General features: G+C 45.4%; 1 protein-coding gene across 5 annotated transcripts in view; it reads left to right on the top strand.

Annotated features, from left to right (window-relative positions):
* The window catches only part of ETS1 (ETS proto-oncogene 1, transcription factor), a 140,294-nt gene that overhangs the window by 47,753 nt on the left and 71,009 nt on the right, over positions 1 to 21,532 (top strand). The window contains exon 1 of one of the 5 annotated variants that reach the window (XM_070782450.1): positions 17,513 to 17,955. The exons of 3 other annotated variants lie outside the window; for them this stretch is intronic. In XM_070782450.1, coding sequence (XP_070638551.1) covers positions 17,874 to 17,955 — 82 coding nt within the window. In that variant the 5' untranslated portion in view covers positions 17,513 to 17,873. Of the gene's footprint in view, positions 1 to 17,512; positions 17,956 to 21,532 lie in introns of those variants that run through there. One more of the 5 variants, XM_019954769.2, reaches the window with a different exon arrangement.

Raw genomic sequence — 21,532 nt, 5'->3', positions numbered from 1 at the left:
ATATTTCTTCTGGCCATCTTGATTCCAGCTTGTGCTTCATCATTTGGCATGATGTACTCTGCATATAAGTTAAATAAGCAGGGTGACAATATACAGCCTTGACGTACTTCTTTCTTAATTTGGAACCAGTCTGTTGTTCCATGTCTACTTCGAACTGTTGCTTCTTGACCTGCATACAGGCTTCTCAGGAGGCTGGCAAGGTGGTCTGCTATTCCCATCTCTTTAAATATTGCACTGGTTTAGGGTCTACCTTGGTTGTGCATGCTCAACCATGTCCTGCTTGTTGCAACCACCTGGACTGTAGCCCACCATGCTCCTCTGTCCATGGGATTTCCCAGGTGAGAATGCTGGAGTAGGTTGCCATTTCTTCCCCCAGGGGATCTTCCTGACCCAGGGATCGAACCTGTGTCTCCTGCATCTTCCGCATTGGCAGGTAGATTCTTTACCACTGCGCCACCTGGGAAGCTGTACCTTGGTTAGAGCTCTTTTGACCTGTCCTTCATCTAGCAGCATGTACATATTGAGCTCTTATTCTGCACAGGGTATTGGGGCCACAAAGTAGAGTGACATCCTTTTTCTCAGGAAGCATCAACAGAACCTTGGTGGGGAGCTAAGGAGGACATGACGACGCCTGGACAGTTAGGTGAGCCCTGGAGAGTAGGGATGATAAAGACAATACTTCTGCTTTAGACCTGGTAAGGAGTGATAAACAGCAGGGCTCCCCGTGTCCTCTTTCAAAACTGTGTGGAAAGGAAGGTGGGCAGGCGGAGTTGGTCTTGAGTTTCATTCATTTGTCCAAACTTGGTCAGCAGAACGGGACAGGGAGCTTGACTTGAAAAGAGGTTGTTTTACTGATGTTTAGAACAGTGGCCACTCCTGCTCTGCTTTATGTATCCTGGTTCCTCGTTCGTCTTTCCTCCATTCCACCGTGTTGATATTCACCTCCCTGGCCCAAATCTGCCTGCCTCAGGGTGAGTTTACACACCACCCGGGCTTCCAACCTGAGTGAGATGTCCCATCCCTGGGGTCTGCGGCTCCTCACTTCATTAGCGTTGCCAGTGTTTATAAAGCCAGGAGATAATATTTTTAGGTTCCATTCGGAGTTTCCCGGGCAGCCTCTCTTTAAGCCACTTAGAAAGTTTAGAAAAGAAGGTCACAGAAATGTTAGATGTTTTTCCACTGAACTTTGCTTAAGCAAACGGTCTTGGGATGATTTTCAGACTCTTCTGGGCAACCATGAAGACTGAAAATTCTTTTTCTCTTTTGTTTGTCTTGCTTCACCTCTGGAAAAGCAGTGTCTTTTTTTATTGAAATAAGCTTTATGGAGATATAATTCATATATGATATAATTCACCCATTTAGAGTGTACAAGTTAAAGAGTTTTAAAGATATTCACAGTATTGTGCAACCATCGCCATGATTTAATTCTAGAACATTTTTGTGCCTCCTAAAAGGAATGTCATCCTCATTAATAGTCAAACCTAGTCTTCTTCCCCCTCCCCCACACCCAGCCCCATGCCCTAGGAGCCACTAGCCTAATTTTGTCTTTATACATTTGCCCTTTCTGGACTTCTCTTATAAAGGGAGTCATGCAATACGGGGGCTTTTGTGACTGATTCTTCCACTGTTTTCAAGGTTCATTCATGTTGTAGCATGTATCGGTAACTCATCCTTTTTAAATCGCAGAATACCATTCTGTTATATGGATATGTCCCAACTTCTGTGTCCATCATTTGATGGACATTTGTTTGCACTTTGTATCTGTTAGAAATAATCCTGCTATGAGCATTCATGTGTATGTACGTTTTTGTGTGAACATGTTTTCATTTTTCTTGGGTTTATGCCTAGAAGTGGAATTGCTGGTCATATGGTAACTTGATGTTTAACTATTTGTGGAACTGACAGACCGATTTCCAAACTGGCTGCAGCATTTGACATTTCTGCCAGCAAGTGTTCCAATCACTGCATATCCTCACCTAGACTTGGGCATTAATGCCTGAATCATCTTCTCTTTGCTGCCCTATGCCTTCCCTCCTTCGCCCTATACTTTCTTGGTGGGAAAATGATGACTCGCACTGTGACGTGGAAGTGATAAAAGGTCGAACAAGAAATTTGAGAAATGATAACCCAAGACTTGGCAGGAGAAAACCACATTTGAAAGTCTCCGGGTGATAGAGGAGAGTAACCTGGGACCCAGGAATCATCTGAAAGAGGTGCATGAATGTGCGCGTTCAGTATTTTGCATGCTGACTTGGGTCAGAGTCATGCAAACTTGGAAAGTCTATACCCTGGACAGATGCTCTGTGCTGAGAGCCCGAATGCCTCCCTCCTCTTGGACACCTCTCAGAGGTGCTGCAAGGTGCTGATGGAAGTGACCTTCCAGGCTACAGAAGGTAATGAAAGAAAGTGAAAGTTAGTCACTTAGTTGTATCCGACAGAAGGTAATACTTTGCTGTTATTTCTGTCAGAGGAGAGAAGCCATGCCAACTCAATTTTGGTTCTGAGATCTGGCACATAAAAGACTTAAAGTGACCCAAAGTCTGTGAATAGTGTGATAGGGGTGTCTCCTAATTGCTCAGAATCATATGGCAGCTTACCCTGAAGTCATTGCTAAAATAACCTGCTAACTGAAATATATTGACATGAACTATCAACAAAACAGCTCCTTACAGTCCATTCCATGCTTGTCCTGCTCCTAATAAAAGGTTTCTTGTGTGTCTTGCTTTGTCTATATTATGCTTTCTAATATTGCTCCAAACCATAATTGGATTTAGAAAGGGGCTGTTGGTATCACACATAATGTATGCTATTTGCTAAGACTTTAATCATATTGTGTTTACTCCACTGTACTTAATTCTTGTACCCAATGTCTTCATGACAGTAGTCATTCACAATACATATTTCTTATCTTTATGTTCCTATTCTTTGATTCAAGTGTATTGATTATATTCCTCTGATAGTTCTAGTTGATGAATGCTATGGCATTCACACTAGTGGTAAAGAATCTGTCAGCCAATACAAGAGACGTGGATTCCATCCTTGGGTTGGGAATATCCCCTGGAAGAGGAAATGGCAACCCAACTCCAGTCTTCTTGCCTGGAAAATACCATGGACAGCAGAGCCTCGTGGGCTATAGTCCATGGGGTCACAAAGAGTTGGACACGACTGAGCTACTGAGCACATACACATACATACATGTGGCATTCACACCTACCTTCATTTCTTCTCTTTCTACCATGCTTTCTATTTATTTTTGTGGTTAACCATTTATTCCTGCCATGTAGTTTATATAATCTGTCCTTGATAAAATAACAGTGATCTCAATGCTAACTGGCTGCTTTGTAATCATACCAAATGATACTTTGAGGAGAAAGATCACAATGAAAATGCAGGTTGATTTGTCTTTGTTTATTATCCTACTTTATCCGTATCTTAGAGGTTGTGGATGAGTCTTCCTTAAGGCAAGATCTGAGAATGAAGTCACACTGTGGTAAGGGAGAGTAATAAAGAGCTATTGCTAGCCAGAATCTAATTTTATAGCTTTCAATCCATTATGATCATTGTAAAGTGGGCATTCCATTTAGCAAGTAGGAGGCTTGCCAGAACAAAGTGACTACCAAAGGAATGGCAGTGTTTTCTCCCTGGGTCAGGTTGGAGGTTCTATACTCCTTTGTTGATATGATTACTTACTGTTGTAAGATTGTGGACTCTTTCTCTATGTCTTTATCCCTTGCTTTCTCTCTCTCCATAGAAGGCACCCTCAAATATTAGAAAAGCACACCTTTCTAGAAGTTGAGATCGAGATGGTAAAATGACAAGGGAAGAGCTGACCCCGGATGGCATCGTGCATGGAAGTGAATTCATAAGAGAACCATCAGGGAGTGACTTTTGCTATAAGGTTTTACGTTTTAAGGATGGGAATCATTCAGTGACTTTGGCTGTTTTTAAATGTTTGTGGATTTGGCAGAGTGCAAAATCTGTTTCGCCAAGTGCTTTTTTTTTCCCTGCTAATTTTGAGGTCCATGAGTATTTTATGGGAAACTTAAATTGCATATGGGATTGCTTTATAATTTAGTCATCCATTCATCTGTATAGGACATTCGAGAAGATTGGTGAATCTTCTTAAAAATACTTAGAAGGAAAGGTTGGTATGGTCTGATGATTAAATGAGCTACAGTCCTCAAAGACTGGAGCTGATTTCAAAAGTTAATCTCTGTAACTATTAAACAGACTTAGAAAAGAGCTGGTCTCCTTTCATTTTATTATTAAACATTTGTATCTGAAAAGTGTGTATGTGTGTATATTAGACTAGACAGTTTCAAACAGAAAGAACCATGTCAAAAGATAATAATGCCCTTTTCCAAGCATGCAGGGCTGTCTATGGTGAAGCTGGAAGTGGGCCTGATTTTACCATTACCATCGCAGATCACTTGTAATACCACATGGCTGTTTTATTCATTCCTCTATTCGTTCACCATTTCATTCATTTAGTCAATTATTTGTCCAAGTTACAGTGTTTTAAGCTTTGTGGAATTTAAAATTCGAATAGAATATGACTCCTGCCCTAGAAGGGTGGAGATTATATTTATTTGTTTTGTTTACTCGGCTGAATCTGGTCTTAGCTTCGTCATCTTTCATTGCAACACATGGGCTTTCTAGTTGCGGCATGCGTGCAGGCCTGGTTGCTGCCCAGTATGTGGGATCCTAGTTCCCCAACTAGGGCTGGAACCCTTGTCCCCCACACTATCAGGAAGGTTTGTAACCACTGGACCACCACAAAAGTCCTTGGGCTGAGGTTATTTTAAGCCAGGTAGCAAGCACTCAATCAGAAGCCTGTAACGCTGACTTGAAGGCAGTTTGTTAGGAGGTGCAAAGGAGGAAGTGCCTGGTTTTATCCCAGAGGCCCAGGAAGCCTTCAGGGGGTGGGGGTGGGGTGTTGGTGGTGTTTGCTGCTGTTCCCAGGTGGGTGAGTGGGAAGGGTGGAGCAAGGCTTTCCAGAAAGGTCTGAAAAGCACTTAAAATGGTGAAGCACTGGGGCACGTTCAAGGGATACCAGCAAGTCCAGGGCTGTCAGAGAGCAGGGAAAGAAAGAGAAGCAGGGTTGAAAAATGGGCAGGGGCTAATGTGAGCCATTTAGGCAATGCTTCGATTTTATCTGCTTAGCACTAAAGAGTCTTAGAAGGAATTTGTTATTTCTACATCATGTTTTTAAAAAAATGGGTTGAAATGTTTCTTCTATCTCTGTTTTACTCTACAGTGTCCTTTAAAAATTTTTTTTTAAATTGAAGGATAATTGCTTTACAGTATTGTGTTGCCCTCTGTCATACATCAACATTCCTCTACAGTGTCTTTCCGAGAAGTCTGTGCTTCTGTTTCATGCAGGTCTGAGCTGGAGGGCCGCTTGTACAGTCCTGGCTGCGTCTTATCCAGTCTCCTTGACTTCTATGAAAAGTCCTTCAGGAACGTTACACTGCTGGGGTAGCAGTTGCAGACTGTGATAATGGTGGATTTCCATCAAAGAGTCAGCATTGTAACAGAAATGTTGCTTTCCCAAATTACTTTTTTTTTTTTTTTTTGGCTGCATGGCACTTGAGATCTTAGTTCCCCAACCAAGGATTTGAATCTATGCTCCCTGAAGTAGAAGTGGAAGTGTGGAGCCTTAACCACTGGATCACCGGGGAAGTCCCTTATTTTGAAAGTAATATAAAATTTGTCTCTTTCTTTAAGTCGGAGAACTCACATGTGAGCTCTGGATAAGCATGTTGCCTGAACAAACCCGACAATAGTGACGAGGTGGCTTTTTCAAAGGCCAGCGATCGGTGTTGGGGGAAAGTCAGAGAAGTGGAACATTAGCTGTCTATCTCTAGGCACTTTGCAGACGTTCCGGGCAAAGGAAAGCTAATCAGGAGACCTGCATGGGGAGAGAGGCGTGTTATTTAATTAGCTTTACAATGGGCTGACTTGAAGGCACGTGGTGGTTTTAATAGAGGCAGATAGATGTCCTTTCTGCAGGCCTAATTGTTGGGGAAAAGCAGGGTCTTTGTTCAGACACAGCATGAGGGCTCTGATCTCTTGGAGCCCAGGGCTGCCCTGCTTATAATTTTAGACAGAGCCATTCAGGGCTGCCCTGTAGAGAAAAGAAGAACAAGAACAGTATTGTGTATGCAGGATCCATGCCCAAACCTCCCCAAAGTCACTAAGAAAAAAAGACAGAAAGTGAGAGGACCCAGCCTTGTGCATTTTAGAGTATTTCTTCATCATTTGTTTGCTCTGGTTGTTGGAAAGGGCAGAGCTACACTTTAATCAACTTGGAGCTGAGGTGGGATGACTTAACACTCTCAGAAATCCAATTAAGTCCCCTTTCCCATTGATACGGCGTTCATCTTGCCAAATGGAGCAGGCAACTTGCGAGGAGACTCTGTGTGTTCCGTGCTGCCAGCCTTTGCCGGCCAGATGCCAGGCACGGGCAGTGCGAGAATACAAATTATGTAGTGGATGCCCCTAAATAGCAGAATCTGTGCTGCTGACTGGCGGCATGTGGGGCAAGGTGGAATGTCTTTCCTTAGGTTCAGCTGGTCAGCACAAGTGGTGACACAGCAAATAGAACACTTCATCTGAATTCCAGGAGGCAAGTCGGAGCTGGGGGGGGGGGCGGTGTGAGGGGGGGTGCTTTGCAGGTCCAGAATTATGTAACTAAATATGCATGAGTACAGCGCAGTTGGGCTTCCCTGATGGCTCAGTGGTAAAGAATTTGCCTGCCAATGCAAGCGAGGAAGGTTGATCCCTGAGTTAGGAAGATCCCCTGGAGTAGGAAATTGCAACCCACTCCATTGGGAAATATCATTGTCCATGGGAAATCCCATGGACAGAGGAGCCTGGCGGGCTACAGTCCATGGGGGTTGCAAAGAGTTAGGCATGACTGAGCAACTGAGCACGCAAACACAGCATAGTCAGAGATAGTCAGAAGTCCAGGTTTACAGTATAAGTTGTTAGGAAACTTCTGGCTGTCAGAAAGAAGATGGGATAACACAAGAAAAGACTTCTGAGAAGTGAATGCAGTGGTATACTGGGCACTAGTTTGGGGAGAGCTCAAGTAGCAAGACATAGGGCATGACCTGAAGCGTGTGTGTAAGATTCTCCTAACTTGGTGACCAGCCCAAAAGCCAAATAGTGAGGCCATTTGCTTGGGATCTTATTTTGCTCAGTTTGTATGAAATCACTGAATGGATATCAAACATACAACCCAGAGCGGGGAGAACCCAGGATTCCCAGGAGTTTATTTTAGAGGGTATTTATTCCTCTCTGCATGGCTAGTATGTAATGTAGCTGTGTCCATACATTTAGAACTTCCAGAACTATATTTCACATCTATGTAATGGGAATCAACCCCCTTTCTTCCAAAGGGGTTGGTGTCTGGATCTGTGTGATTTACATACTCAGACTTAAAATTATATTTATTTTAATACTATATCATGACTTTAATTCCTGGAGAAGGAAATGGCAACCCACTCCAGTACTCTTGCCTGGAAAATTCCATGGATGGAGGAGCCTGGTAGGCTACAGTCCATGGGGTCGGAAAGAGTCCGATGCGATTGAGCGACTTCACTTTCACTTTTCCTGACTTTAGTGGGACCACTATGTCCCCATCTCTTGGATTAACTTCCATGAAAATTTTATGGTCACCAAATCCAAAGTCAACATCTTGATTTTTTAAAATGAATAATAGCAGCAAAATGGTGTTGGGTGCTTATTCTGTGGTAGATACAGTGCAAATGGCTTGGCACAAATTCCTTCCATCCTCAGATTAACTGTGTCAATGGGTACTGTGATCACCTGCTTTACAGGTGAAACTGAGGCTAAGGCCAAGGGACTGATAGCTGTAGAAAGGCCAAGCTGACGCAAACTCTTGTCCACCTGAAGCCAAGCTTGTGCCCTCAACCACTCTACCCCATGCCTCCTCAGTTCTTTTAGAGATTAAGTGCATTCCCTATAGTTAGAAAACCAAAGCCTCATAGCTAATTTAGCAAAAAAAACAACAGGTCTTTGTATGGGATATATATACATAAATATATATATATAATTTTTTTTTAAATGAGGACCACGTTTTTTCTTAAGTCTTTATTGAATTTGTTATAGCATTGCTTCTGGTTTATGTTTTATGCTTTGGTTTTTTGGGCATGAGGCCATGTGGGTTGTTTGGAATTGTCCCTTACCTCCACACCTCAGCTCCATCACATTTAATTAAAAAAAATACTCTCCTGGAGAGAAAATGTTGGCTCACTAAAATGGGAGTGTATGTGGATGCTAGGTCTTTCCTGGGTCTGGGTTGGTGGTTGCCAGCCATCTGGTCTCTTTCAAGGCTGTGGAATTCCCTGAAAGAATAGTCCATAATCTTTTTGATTTTTCAAAATTCTGAACATTATTTAGAATTTTTAATTCCTGGAAAGGGACCTCTCCTGGGAACCTGCCACAAGAGAACGGCCTGCCGGTTGCGCTTTCCTCCCACGTCCCCTGCCAGCTCCCCAACCAGCTGCACGGCCTCCTCCCTGCTCCCTCCCCCTCCCCAGCGGGTCCCTGGTGGCGCTTGCTTCCACCCAAAGCCTTTGTGTGATGAAGTCTTTCAAGATGGTTTCCCTGTCTGGGGAAAACACATGTTTCTGATCAGTCTGATGAAATACACTTCCATTAAGGAATAACTTCTCTGTTTTCTACTTTCTTCCTTCTCCACCTTCCCTATCATCTCAGAGTCCCCAACACTTGAAAGTACTTCTCGGACCTGACTGATTAAATGGCGCCTTCTTGCACATCACACACACCAGCTTAGCCTCTCCCCTCTTCATCAAGGCAAAGGGAGAAAGGTTTTCATTGTACAGGAGCCAATCCAGATAGATGAGATGTGAGCCGGGTCTCTTCCACCTCATGCGTCATCACCGGGACCATCCGCTCTGTCTGACTCCTTCACTCTGGGTGATGCAATGTGCTGACTGAGCCCAGCTGGCTCTTTGTAAGTTAAAGAAGGCTTCATCTCTTTGGCCCTGAAGAACAGAGAATTAAATGGGAGCTGTCATCCCGGAGAAGAGTTGACATATCCCTTCTTGAGGTGGTTTTTCAACTGTCAACTCTATCAGTGGCATATTTGGTACATTGTAAATATGAATAATGACACTGGATACCCTAGATTTGTTTTTATGGATATATGGTCCTGTGTATTCATGAAACTCAGATTCTGTGCACGTGTTCCGGGGAACAGTACACATGCAAAAACAGCAAGGGACTTGAATTAGTGCTCTGCGTTCCACTTTCTCTGTTACTAGGTTCAGCATCAGCTAAGGGAGGACTCGTATAAATTCATTATAACCCAGTGATATGGTGAAGTGGAGGATGCTGAAGTGAAGGGAGGAGTAGATGCCTGAGTGAGAGATTTGTAGGTGACAGCTTCAAAGAATGTTATATTTCCTGACTAGTAAGATGTTCTCCGTGTAACACACTTCATTTTTTTCTGGGGCCAATTCTGTGTCATTAGCTTGGAGGAAGTGATGTAAAATGATGTGTGTTCCTGATTCTCATGGCAGCTAAAAGGCAATGGTGGATCCCAACCAAACCCATTTTTTCCTTGATGTCTATGGTTGAAAATCAGCCTGCTTTTCCTTGACAGCATAGTCATGACCCATCAGGAGACATAACTAATTTAGTGCAAGGAGGTGTCCTCTGCCATGGTCCAGCCAGCCAGAGAGGTCAGGCATCTCTCTGTGTCTTTGTGCCACCTGCTAGGTGGTAACAGCTCAGTTGACTTTCCCTATCTTGTCCTTCCCAATCTCCTTCCAACACATCCCCTATCTCACCAGAGGGGGTGCTATAGTATGGTCAGACAATTTTTAAAAAATGTATTGTTTCCGGGGACCTGACAAATTGTAGTAAATTTGAGAAGGTGAAAGGGATGACACTGGACTTCCTATGAAGTGTCTAGCTCTTCTTCCTCACAAGGATGGAGAAAATTGGGTTCATCTCACGTATTCTCTTATCTGACTAATGGATACAGGGACTCTGAATCTTACCTTCATGATAATCAGTGAAATAAAAGATGCAACTTAAGTTCAGGAATTTCTGAGGACTGTTTCTGACAATATGAACAGTATGCTGTATATAAATTCAGACCAATGACAAAATGACTGGTTTGTTTTTGTGGTTAAGCCAAACGCCATTTATTTTTTCACAAACAACTATATCCATGAATACTCATATGAAAAATAAAATGAATATGGTGACCTTAGCAATATTTTCCTTTAAGGGTATCAGAGGCAGGTGATGAGAACAGGAGAGTTAAACTTGATAAAGATCTTTTCAGTTAAAAAAAGTCACCTGTTTACCTCTTTATCTTAATCATTGGGTAACTTTGAGTCTCACATTAGACTGAAAAAAGAAGACTGATATTTGAGTTCAGAGATCTGTATTGGAAATTTTAGGAAGTTGTTCGTTAATTAAATAATCGCTGACATTTATTGAGCTCCCACTGTCTTGAGCTGAGCACTGGAGGTGATGACCAACTAATTGCCGTCTTTAGGGAGTGTAGGAGGCAGATGTACATATTGAAGTATTCCTTTGGGGTGTTCTGGGCACTAGAGGGCACCTTGTGGGGGTGGGGCGGAAAATTCTTTGCATAAAGAAAGTGCCCTTGACTGAGAAAGACTGAGAAATGCCCTCTGTGTTTGGTTTTCCTCTTGACCTCCCATTGCATCTTCTGTGCAGCTTCCTCCTTTCTGCTCTGAATCCTCTTCCAGCTTGGACCACCATTGATTTGTTTGATTGTTATTCCTTGACTATTGGCCATGCAGGTCAATGAAATCAACTCAGGCAAGGTATCAGATACAAGACCAGGCCTCAGTTTCATTTTGAAAACTTGGAAATTTAAGTCCCAGAATGACAAGGACATAGAAATGCTGTGACAGTGCCTTTCCGTGTTCCCCCTCGCCCATCCTCCCACCGTTGTCAGAAAGGTGCCCTCTCCTGCTTCCTCTGGTAGCATCTCCCCTTTTCCTCTTAGAGCTGCTCTTCTTCTACTGGCACCTGCTTCCTCTGCCTGACTTGCAGCATCGAGAACAGAATGAGTATTGCCATTTCCTACTCCACCCCACCTCCTCTCCTTCATCTCTAGGGTGGTAAAGGTTAGTCCTTTGGGGCAATTGACTTGGCATTTCCAAATGAAAGGGGGAAAAGAAAAGGGAAGATGCCACAATAAAATTATCTTAATTTAAGGTTCAGACTACAACTGCAGAGAACATCTGTTTTGAGGCCTGGTGTTGTCTTTGTAACCCAAGAGAAAAGCAGGGTGAGATCAGATGGGGGGCCCTTAGCTTTCCACCAGATGAAACCACCTGCAGTCTGGTTGGGGGGGCTCAGGATCCTGTTCTCCTGGGGTTCCGAGCTCCCCACCAGGAGCCTGGTTCTCTGCTCCAGCCATGATTTCAAAGAACACTGGTTCTTCCACCATTTTTGCACATGCCATCGTACCTCTCCATTCTCCAGGGACCAATTTAGGACAGTTTACATTAGAATTCACACTTATGCTACATGAACCCAGCGGCTCCAGGGTAGCCCGCATATCTGCATGACCCAGGCCCAGTTGGGGCCAAAATTCCAAGACAGGTGCTGAGTTCACCTCAAGGAAAGGAACTGTGGTGTGGAAAGAACCTCAGATCCTGTAGCCTTGATTGGCAGCTCCTCACCACCTTCTGTGTGAGCAGAAGTCTGAGCTGCTGTGAGAGAAGTACGTGCTGTCTGAACCGGTGGATTTTCAAATGTCGCCTGGTCTGTGGATGAGGCCCATCCATCCCACATTGTTGGGGCTGCAGATGCAGCTGAATGGGTCGTAATTACAGCCTAAAGAAACGGCAGACAGCGATGAGCCAGCCCAGACCCTTTTTCTCCTTAAGCCCATGCCAAGCTGTCTCCCGCAGAGAATGCTAGTGTGGCTACCCTGAAGCGTGCATGCCCGAAGTCAACACATCCAGGGCAGAGGAGACTGTTAGATTTCCAGAAATCGAATCTGAGCATCTCTCTGTTCCTATGTATGCTGTATCCTGCTTGTTTCTCAAGGGTGTCTGCGAACAGACCAAACTGAATGACAATGAGTGACTTGCCCTGCAGTGTGGTATCTATAAACCCAAGGAGACGCCCAAGCTGTGAAATGACCGTCTTTTCTGAACTGTTTGACCTTGGGCAGAATGACTTATTCGCTCAGAGTCATTTTTTCCTCTGGAGATAGCAGGGCTGAACTTGACTATCTCTAAGAGAGTCCGTCTAACTACAACATGTGATGAAGCCAAGACCTAAGGTTTTGTCTCCAAAGAGGCACCGCAAACATGATATTCCTTCTGACCTGACATACAGCTTTGCTGTGACTTTTAAATACAAGTCTGCAGTTTCCTCTCCCGACCAGGCAGTACTGGAATATCTAAAGTGAGGTCCAAGTTGGGTAGGTTCTGAGGGAGTTGGGTTGGAGAGATTTTTTAAAATTAGATATGATCGTTCTCCTAATCTGTCCATAAGACAGTTCAGGTAAATAGAGGGTCTACCTTACTCTGCAAAGGGGGTGGCCATGGAGAAGATTTTTTTGTGTGATTTCTCCTACGTCCTACCATCTATGTGCGTGTATGCTCAGTAGCTCAGTTATGTCTGACTCTTTGAGACCTTGTGGACTGTAGCCCACCAGGCTCCTCTGGGATGTCGCAGGCAAGAATACTGCAGCTGGTTGCCATTTCCTACTCCAGGGGGATCATCCCTACCCAGGAATCGAACACACATCTCCTGCATTAGCAGGTAGATTCTTTACCACTGCCTGACCTGGGAAGCCCATCCTACCGTCTATTGGCTCTTAAAAGCAGTAAGAGTGATTAAACTTTATTTGAGCTCTTTTTCCTGACCTAGGCACTGTGCTAAATTCTTTCCTGCATTATCTCACGTAATCCTCCAAGCAACCTCACTTTCAACAGGGAAGGACTGAGGTTTGGGATTGTTTAAAGGACTTCGGTGGAGTAATTCAGCTGGTGAGTGGGGTCAAGCTGGAATTTCAGTCTAAGTCTTATTCCAGAGTTTGTACTACTCAGGCTCCTCTTGGTTTTATCCTGGAGAACTTTCCCAGGGCAAACAGGCCCCAAGTCCTCCCCTCTCCGCAGCCCGCCCTCTCCTCCTGGCTTCCCCCCTTACTTATCGCTCATTGTTTATTGTACCTTCTAAACAATAGCTAATGAGTCTGTATTACACGGTCAGGGGAGAGCCAGCCGTGATTTTTATTCCCTGAAACAGGGATGAGGTTGTGACACAAAAAGGTTAAGTGGCTTCGGTGAGGTCACAGAGCCAGCCTGCAGTCAGCGACAGCCCAGCTTGAGTCCCCTACTTGGGTTCCTGAACTGACCCTAAGGCCTTTGGGCATCCGAGTTTAATTAAGAGAGTTCTTTTCATTTTCTCCAGTTTTCCATTTTATGGCAGCTTGATAACGGTAGATATGGAAGCCCCAGGCATCTTTCTCCCTGTAGGGTGCTTTTCAGTGACTCAACTTATCACAGAGAAACCACTTGCTTTAGAGTTAAGCTTTAGAAGCCTGTTTCTGTGTTGACAGGGTGACTGTTACCTTTTTTTTCTCAGAGAAAAACAACCACAAACGCAAAGCGGGAAGGTTGTTAATTGAAAAAAAAATTTTTTTTTTTCAATCTTACATTTAAACCAGTAAATCATCTGTGAGTCATAAACTTGCTCTGGATTAGCCGTTAGCGGTCTGGATGTTTTTGCACCTACCTTTAATAAAGCGTAGTTTAGCTTACAACTCTGAGATTCTTCAGTTTTTGGTCAAGATTCGAGAAATAGACAATTTATTCCACTACACTTTGGAGAGGGACAATCTTCAGGATCTTCCAGGATTGTCTAAAATTAGGTGTATTTTTGTATTTCTTTTTTATTGATACTGGAGTACAGTGGAGGGAGAAGGATAAAAGAGAAACTTTATGTGTTTTACATACTCCATGTTTCTGAGGGAGCTCTTATAAAAAGTGACTGTTTTCTTGGTGTCATTAATGTCTGACTCCACACCCCTGCCCCTCAATGCCTGATGTCTGTTCTGAACCCTTCTGACATGATGTCTCTAGTTCGAGGAATTTCAGCGCTTGCTGGGTGTAATTCCCTAAGTCTTGGGAATGTTTGAAGATACACTTCTGTTTTCTCTCAGGTGTAGGAAGAACAGACTGCTGCATTACAAGCAAAAACAAAGTCATTCCTGGTTGATTTCTCTTGAGTGCCTTAAGAAGCAGATAGGGTCTTGAAACAACCTGCCCAAGGGGCTGGAAGGCAGAGCTCAGCTGACCTTGTTTTATTAATGGGAGAACTGAGGCACTAACAAACCGGAGTGGACAGGAGTGCTGGGGAATAGAGCTTGTAATCAGCCAAGCCAAAGGTCAGACCTAGAGGTAGGTCTGCGTTTGTTTAGCTCATTTTCACAAGCCCTAAGTATCAAACTCACTCAACCTTTGTATTGAGAAGCTTTGGTGGCAAAGTAAAAGTCCCTAGTGACCAGGGAGGTGAGAGTTCACTCCCTACTTACTTGTGTGTGTACTCAGTCTTTTGTGTGTATGTGTGTCTGACTCTTTGCAACCCCATGGAATGTAACGCTCTATGTTCCTCCTCTGTTCATTGGATTATCCTGGCAAGAATACTGGAGTGGGTTGCCATCTCCTCCCCCAGGAGATCTTCCCTACCCAGGGATTGAACCCATGTCTCCTGCGGCTCCTTCGTCTACAGGCAAATTCTTTACCACCTGAGCCCCCGGGGAAACCTGATAGTTCATAATTCAGTGAATATTTATTGAGTGTCTACAATGTGTCAGGCACCATGCAAGGCACTGTTTTTTAGGATATAGTAAGATACAAAGTGGAGGGCATGGCAACCCACTCCAGTATTCCTGCCTGGAGAATCCCCACAGACAGAGGAGCCTGGCAGGCTACAGTCCATGAGGTCGAAAAGAGTCAGACACAACTGAGTGACTAAGCACAGTACACATGATACAAATATCATCTCAAGTCCATAGGAACATTTAGAAAAAAATCAGCTTGTGTCCTACAGAGAATAAAGATTTCATTTATCGAAATTATCAATTAACAAAGTGGGATCATTGCAGGCCTGATTGGGTTCCTCAAATCCCAAATATGTAAAAAATACTATAACTCTGTCCATATTAAGTGCTCCTTGTCCTTAGGGAAGTTTCATCCAGATGGGAGGTTGGATGTATAACTTCTGCTAACATCAATATTCACAACTGGCCTCCTGCAGGGTAACTTTCCTGGAAGTCGGTGGTGGCCCCTGGCTATCTCCCAAACCCCATTCCCTGATTTGCACAGTCAAACCTTTCAAGCTTCTGGGCTTCAGGACTGGGTTATAAAGGATGACTGACAAGTTGAGCTGTCGTCATTGAGGAACTGAAGGAATAAACTTCCCCCACTGCTGGAGTGGACAGTGTTTTTGGATCTATCATGGCAGGCTCTTTGAGTGTCTAATTTGCAGGGATGGGGGTGGTTAGCAGTGTTTAGGCTAGCCTGGAAAGAAAGCTGAGAAAAGGACTGAGGGAGAGACAGGACTTGCTCTGAGAAAGCTGCATTTGAAATAGAATACTCACACCTGGATTAAAAAAAAGCCAGCATTTCCTTAACATAACATTGATAAAACAAAATTCCCCAAAGCAACTCCTGATTTGCACAGTTCTTTTTGCTGATGTATTCACAGTAGGTAAGGCAGGATTGGTTCAAGATCTCTTTCTTGGCTGCTCATTTGAATGTGCAAATGCACAATTCATTCATGCGCTGTTTCCCCCAGCTTTTCCCAGGATCTGATGGGTCTGTTCTTGTCATCTGGGGGCCAGCGCTGTTTTCTCATACCTTTTGGAAACACAGCTGGATGACAACAATCCTTCGTCTATCAGGCTTACCCCCGTACAAATACTTTACTCTGCAGAGTCACTGGAAGACGAGCATAATCTGAAGTTTGAACCAGGAGCCCGAGATTTGAGATTTATCTTCTCTTCCTGGCTCCTTCCCTCTCTGGCTGTGGGAAACCTGTAAATTACTATACTTCAAGAGGAGAAAACTGGAGTTAGATGAGGTAAGCAGGTGTGTTAAGACTTATCAGAGGCTGAGGTTACAGTTATAACCGTGTGGTGGGAGTTCAACATATGCTTAGAAATCAGGAAACAGGATTAAAAATAGCTTCCTCTGAGGTTGTTCAGAGAGATTTATGTTTACTCTTTTAGTTCATCAAAGATAGGTATCAATGCCTGGCTCCCGATACATGTATGTGTGTCTAGGTGTGCACCTCACTGTCTACTGCTTGATTTGTTAATTAGGACCACCTCTCTCCGTTTATAACCAATGCGCCAGTGGCAAGCTATTAATTATGCAGGGGTCATGTTAGGGTATCCTAAGTGTCTGGGCTTCCCAAATGGAAAAGGGGGCTGAAGTTGTGATTCTGTCATGGCCGTGAATGATGTACTCCAGAAACTTCAAACCACAGAGCTGTGCATCATGTTTTAGACAGTGGCAATATGAGGATTGTCAGTTTTATCTAGTAGAGGAGAATTTGTGAAAGAAAACACAAAATTTTGGCCAGTGGTGACATAATTAGAAGAATAGAACCACTGCTGTAGGGAAACTGGAAGTTCTAGGAAGCCCAGGACTGGATTCCAGTTAGCCCCAGTTCTTGACTTTTCTAATACTATAGAAGTCGTTGGGCCTTTGTTTTGGGGTCTCCAGGAGGCAGCCTTGGGCTCCATCCGTACCAGTGGCAGCTGGATTCTTATTAAGGGCAGCTCACTTCTTAATTGATTTCTTAACGATGACGCGGGTGGGCTCTGGGAAAATCGAAGGCTCCTCCGGCAATACAGCCCCGATCCCTGAGTCACTAAGCAGCCCAAGTCCAGTATTCCCAGAGCCCTTTGAGGACACTGGCTCGGAGCCCCTTGCTCGCACGCACGCCCCTCCAGCCGCTGCCTCACGTCCTGTGTGTCAGTCTTTGTGAATGAATGATGGACACGCACTTGGAAAACTATGCCGCTCCCGGGAGGGGGCGGGAGCGGGTGACCAAGTCCTCAAGAATGCGTGGATAATCAGACGGACTTTCCCAAACTGCCGGGGTGGCCCGGGCACCAGCCAGCCCGCCCGCTCCGGGCTCTTCTCCCCTAGGTAGGAGGCTCAGCGGCCCGCCGGCTCCGCGCGCGGCTCCCAGGCGACCTGGCCGCAGAGCGCGGGGAGCCGAGGGCGCGGCGGGCACGGAGGGCCCCGAGCTCCGCCCCGCTTCCTTTCGGTTTGGGCCGTGGCCGGTGATTGGCCGAGGGTCTCGGGCCCCGCCTCCCGGCCGCGCCCGCCTCTCGTCGCCCCGCCCCTGAGTCGCCCCCTCCCGCCAGGCAGAGATCCTGAGGGTGGGGGCCGGGCGCGCAGATCCGCGGCCGGGGCCCGGCGCCGCGAGCTACGCCCCAAAGAGGAGGGGAGAGCGCGCGGGCGAGGGAGGGAGTCGGCTCTGGAGGGCGAGGGCGAGCGCAGGCGGCTGCCCGCGGAGAGGAGGGAGCCGGGCGCGGACGAGGAGGGAGCCGGCGGGGCGCAGGCGAGGCGGGACCCGGCGCGCGCGCACTTTCCCGCAAAGTGCCAACTACCCCGGAGAGAGTTCCGGGCGCTCACTTTCTGGGCGAGGGACAAAGTCAGCGGAAATTTGAGATTTTAAAGAAGAAGGTCCGATTCCCCCCGTCCCCTTTCCCCTGTTACTCATTCCCATTAAAAAGAAAAACAAGAATAACAGCAAACTCGCTCTAGCCCCGTCTGTCCCCCCTCCCCACTCCTGGCACCATGAAGGCGGCCGTCGATCTCAAACCGACTCTCACCATCATCAAGACGGAAAAAGTGGATATGGAGCTTTTCCCCTCCCCGGGTGAGTGGTGACTGCCGAGACCCCCACCCCAGCCCTCGGCCTCTGGCCTGGGTCCCCTCCACTTCTCCCCCTGTGATCTTCCCTTCCAGGCAAGTGGTGCGTTTCTGCCCCAGCTGCTAAGCAGGCGATGCTGGTGGCAGCTGGAAAGATGTAGACAGGAGGAAGAGCTGGACTGTTGGTGGCCCGATACCCTTGTTGGGGGGCGGGGGAGCGGGTGGTATTTATTTTCACAGCTGTGTTTTTGTGAGTAGTGGGAAAAAGCTTTTAGAATGTCTAGCACCCCCATTCCTGCTTTCTTATTTTTCCAAATGAGCGGGAACCCTCTGGCCTTATTCTTTAACGTTAGTGAGGGTGGACACTGCCGCCTAGGACATCATCCCCTGACCCTGCCGACATCGCCCAGAGTTGGAGCTAGATGGAGAGCCCTGGGGAGTAAGAGCCCAAAGGGTGTCTAACTGGCTGGCCTTCAAGCACATTTTCAAATGTCCTGCCTTCCTGAGCTCGCCTGTCACATGTTCCTTTGCTGGCTAGTGTCTCTTTTCGGGGTTGAGGGTATGGAGATGGACGCAGAGCTGAAATGATCATCTTAACTCGGGGAAACATCCCCATTCTGTTTATGCAGGTTACTTCATCCATTTTTCTGATCTGCCATTAATTTGTCCCTTGCTACCTAAGATCTGTGAGAAGAGGGAAAGCCTCCCAACACCAAACATGATTTGGGGTCTTTGGTTGGTGTGTTATCCAGCTCTTGGATTTGCAGAAGAAAGGGATAGCAAAGAAATTTCAGTTTATCTTAGACACAGTTTTTTGTGCTAAGCAGTTTCATGGACTCTGGCACTCTAGAATTTCTGGAATAAATGCAGTTTAAGAAGAAAAGTTGCTTTCTTTTAGGATAGGAACTGCCAGCTGTCCATAAGAGCTTCATGATTTTGGAGGTAAAGGTATATGGAAAGATGTAGAGGGACAAACTGATGCTTTTGGAAAATAATTAATCGCAGTAACAGGCAGCTCTGTTGTATCTGATGATCAATAACTTCGGCGGCTGCTCCCGGTTCTTTTGCCTCCACCGTAATTAGTTGCTTATTTTAACCCTTTCTTAATCTGTTTAAACTTTCAACACAAGCCAAGCTGAATTTTGTCATTCGAAGATCTTTCAGAGACCTTAATAGAAGACATAGCGGTGGGTGGTGACTTCTCTTAGACCCCCTAACACTCAAGCCCAGGGTTTCTGGGTTGCTCCCTGGGAGGTACAGAAAGACTAAGACTGTTGTCACAGAGATGCTGAGATGAACTAGAACCTCGGAGACATTTCAGGCACGGAGAGCTACAGTTTAGAAATGATGCTGGTGTGATGGTGGCCTTGGGGGCGGGGGGCGGGGGCAGTGTTAAAGAAGCCAGAATAAATTCTCTTAGTCCCAATTGATGCTAACCATTTATAGAGGAAGTGAAAGGAGAGTTCCCAGCAAAGACAGATCTCAACTAATGCCTCCTTTTCCTAAGTATGGCTTGTTTATATGTGTGTTTATGGGGAAGAGACAGATTTGGTTGTCTGGGAAATAGCGTGTGGATCTGTCAGTTCAGAAACCTACAGTGGATTTGGCGTGCTGGGAAGGAAAAAGGGCCCCCTAGCAACACATGTTTTAGATCACAGTAAACAGCGGAAGCATTTTGGGGGAGTGTTTTAGTAAATATTAGAGGTTTTAAGTAGATGATGCTGTTCTGTTGGTTATTGATAAAAATAAATCCTGAGCAAGTAACTATTCTTAGCTTGCCTGTCTGTAAGATGGGAACAGTGAGGCCTAATGCTGCAGTCGTCACCATTATAATAAGCAAATTTACAGTGTCCTTCCTTTGCAAAATGGTTTACATGCCTCTGATCCGATTTTGTCAACAGCCTTCAGTACAACAAAATGTCAGCTGATCAAAGAAATTGGGAAGTCTTCAGCCATTCATTGTAATGAGATTTGATTTCTGGCGCTGTCTTGGGAAAACTAAATAGAGAATCTTGAAAATACAGAGCGAATGTAATATCTAAATTTGAGTTCGTTTTCTTTTCTGGAGGGTTAGTAGCATATACGTGACTATTATACCCATACCTCAGAAAAGGAAATAGGGGGACAGAGAAGGTAGGTTACTTACCTAAGAATGTCTGGTGAGCCAGCAGCTCAAGTGAAATATATCCCCGTTTCTACCTTCTCAGTGTACAGTTGCCTTAAGTAACACTGCAAGTTGCTTCTGTAAAGCCTGGCAGAGAAGCTTCAGTTGAGACTTGAACTTGCAGGTGCAGGGGTGCAGGAAGCACTGGCCAGGGCTGCTGGCTTGTGTTGGTGGGAAAAGACACTCACTGGCAAAGTGGGATTTGCTTTGCCTATAAGACTCTACAGGACATTTTAAAAGTTTAACTTCTCATAGCATGGCTTTGTGTCTACAGCTGTGACTTAAATGTTTGCCAGACTGATTCTTTGGCTTGTTTAGTTTCTTATATGTGGAGACAACTATTTGGGGGAACTTAACTGGTTTCGTTAATTAGACCTGCTATCACCCCTGCGCCCCTCCGCCCGGCGCAACGTATGAGAGCTGGAGACAGAGGCAGGAGGGAGGTGGGTGTCCCAGCAGGGGCCCAGGGTTATTTGCCAATCTCAGTGGCTAGGGTCTGATCAAGAACTTTATTCACTTTTATTCTGGATTGAGGCCTCATTCGAGTTTTGACAGCTTTTAGGGCCAAATGAACATATACTTGGAAATAACATTGGCGTTGAACTTCGCTTGTAAGTGTAAAGTTGCACATATCACTTTGATTGTAATACATGATTGCCGGGTTCTTGGAGCTTAAATGGGTTAAAACAAACACGACCACAGAGAGTCTGTGGCGTTCCCACCTGGTGTGGAGTTTGCTGAGAAGGGGTGGAGGCCAGGTGCCGAAGCAAATACATCCCAGCCGCTTAATTTTTTCTCTCCTTCCCCACTTTACCTTCTTGGTGAGGTGAGCAGTAATGCTCAGAGAAGAGCAGGAATTCTGATTCTGAATATTTGGTCTTTTACAAGATTGAAAGCATCAGCCCCCTTCCTACCCTAGAAAAGGCTGCCCATCCCTCTGACCTGTTTTGCCTTAGGAGACAGGAAGAAGCTCCCTCTGTTCCCAGCGCCTTCGGTCAGTCTTTGTAACTTCAACTGTGCAGACAAAAAACGCAGAGCTGCCTTGCTCTTAGGATCACTCCTTCACCGTGTTTCCAGACCCCCACGGAGCATTCTCCTTTCCGAGAAGGGTCTCTGGAACCAACCTGTCTAATTTTGAATCTCAGTTGTGCCACTTACTAGTTTGGTGACTTTGAACAAAATCTCTCTGTGTTCCAGCTCCTGCAGCTGTCAGATGAGTACGATCACCGTTCTACCTCATAGGGTTGATGGAAATAAATCTGTTACTGTATGCATATCTTAAAACAGTGCTGATCTGTAATAACAGCACAAAATGACCTTGGTGACTGTAGAGTTGGGGGGGGGGGTAGCTTGAAGTGTTTTATAGAGGCTACAGCCGTCTTAGGCACATCCCCTAATCTCTTACTTGAGAGGGAAAGAA

The sequence above is a fragment of the Bos indicus genome, chromosome 29, assembly GCF_029378745.1.
Source record: "Bos indicus isolate NIAB-ARS_2022 breed Sahiwal x Tharparkar chromosome 29, NIAB-ARS_B.indTharparkar_mat_pri_1.0, whole genome shotgun sequence".
In the NCBI taxonomy this organism is placed as follows: domain Eukaryota; kingdom Metazoa; phylum Chordata; class Mammalia; order Artiodactyla; family Bovidae; genus Bos; species Bos indicus.
The sequence above is the reverse complement of the archived record's forward strand: the minus strand, read 5'-3'. Positions and strand labels throughout refer to the sequence as shown.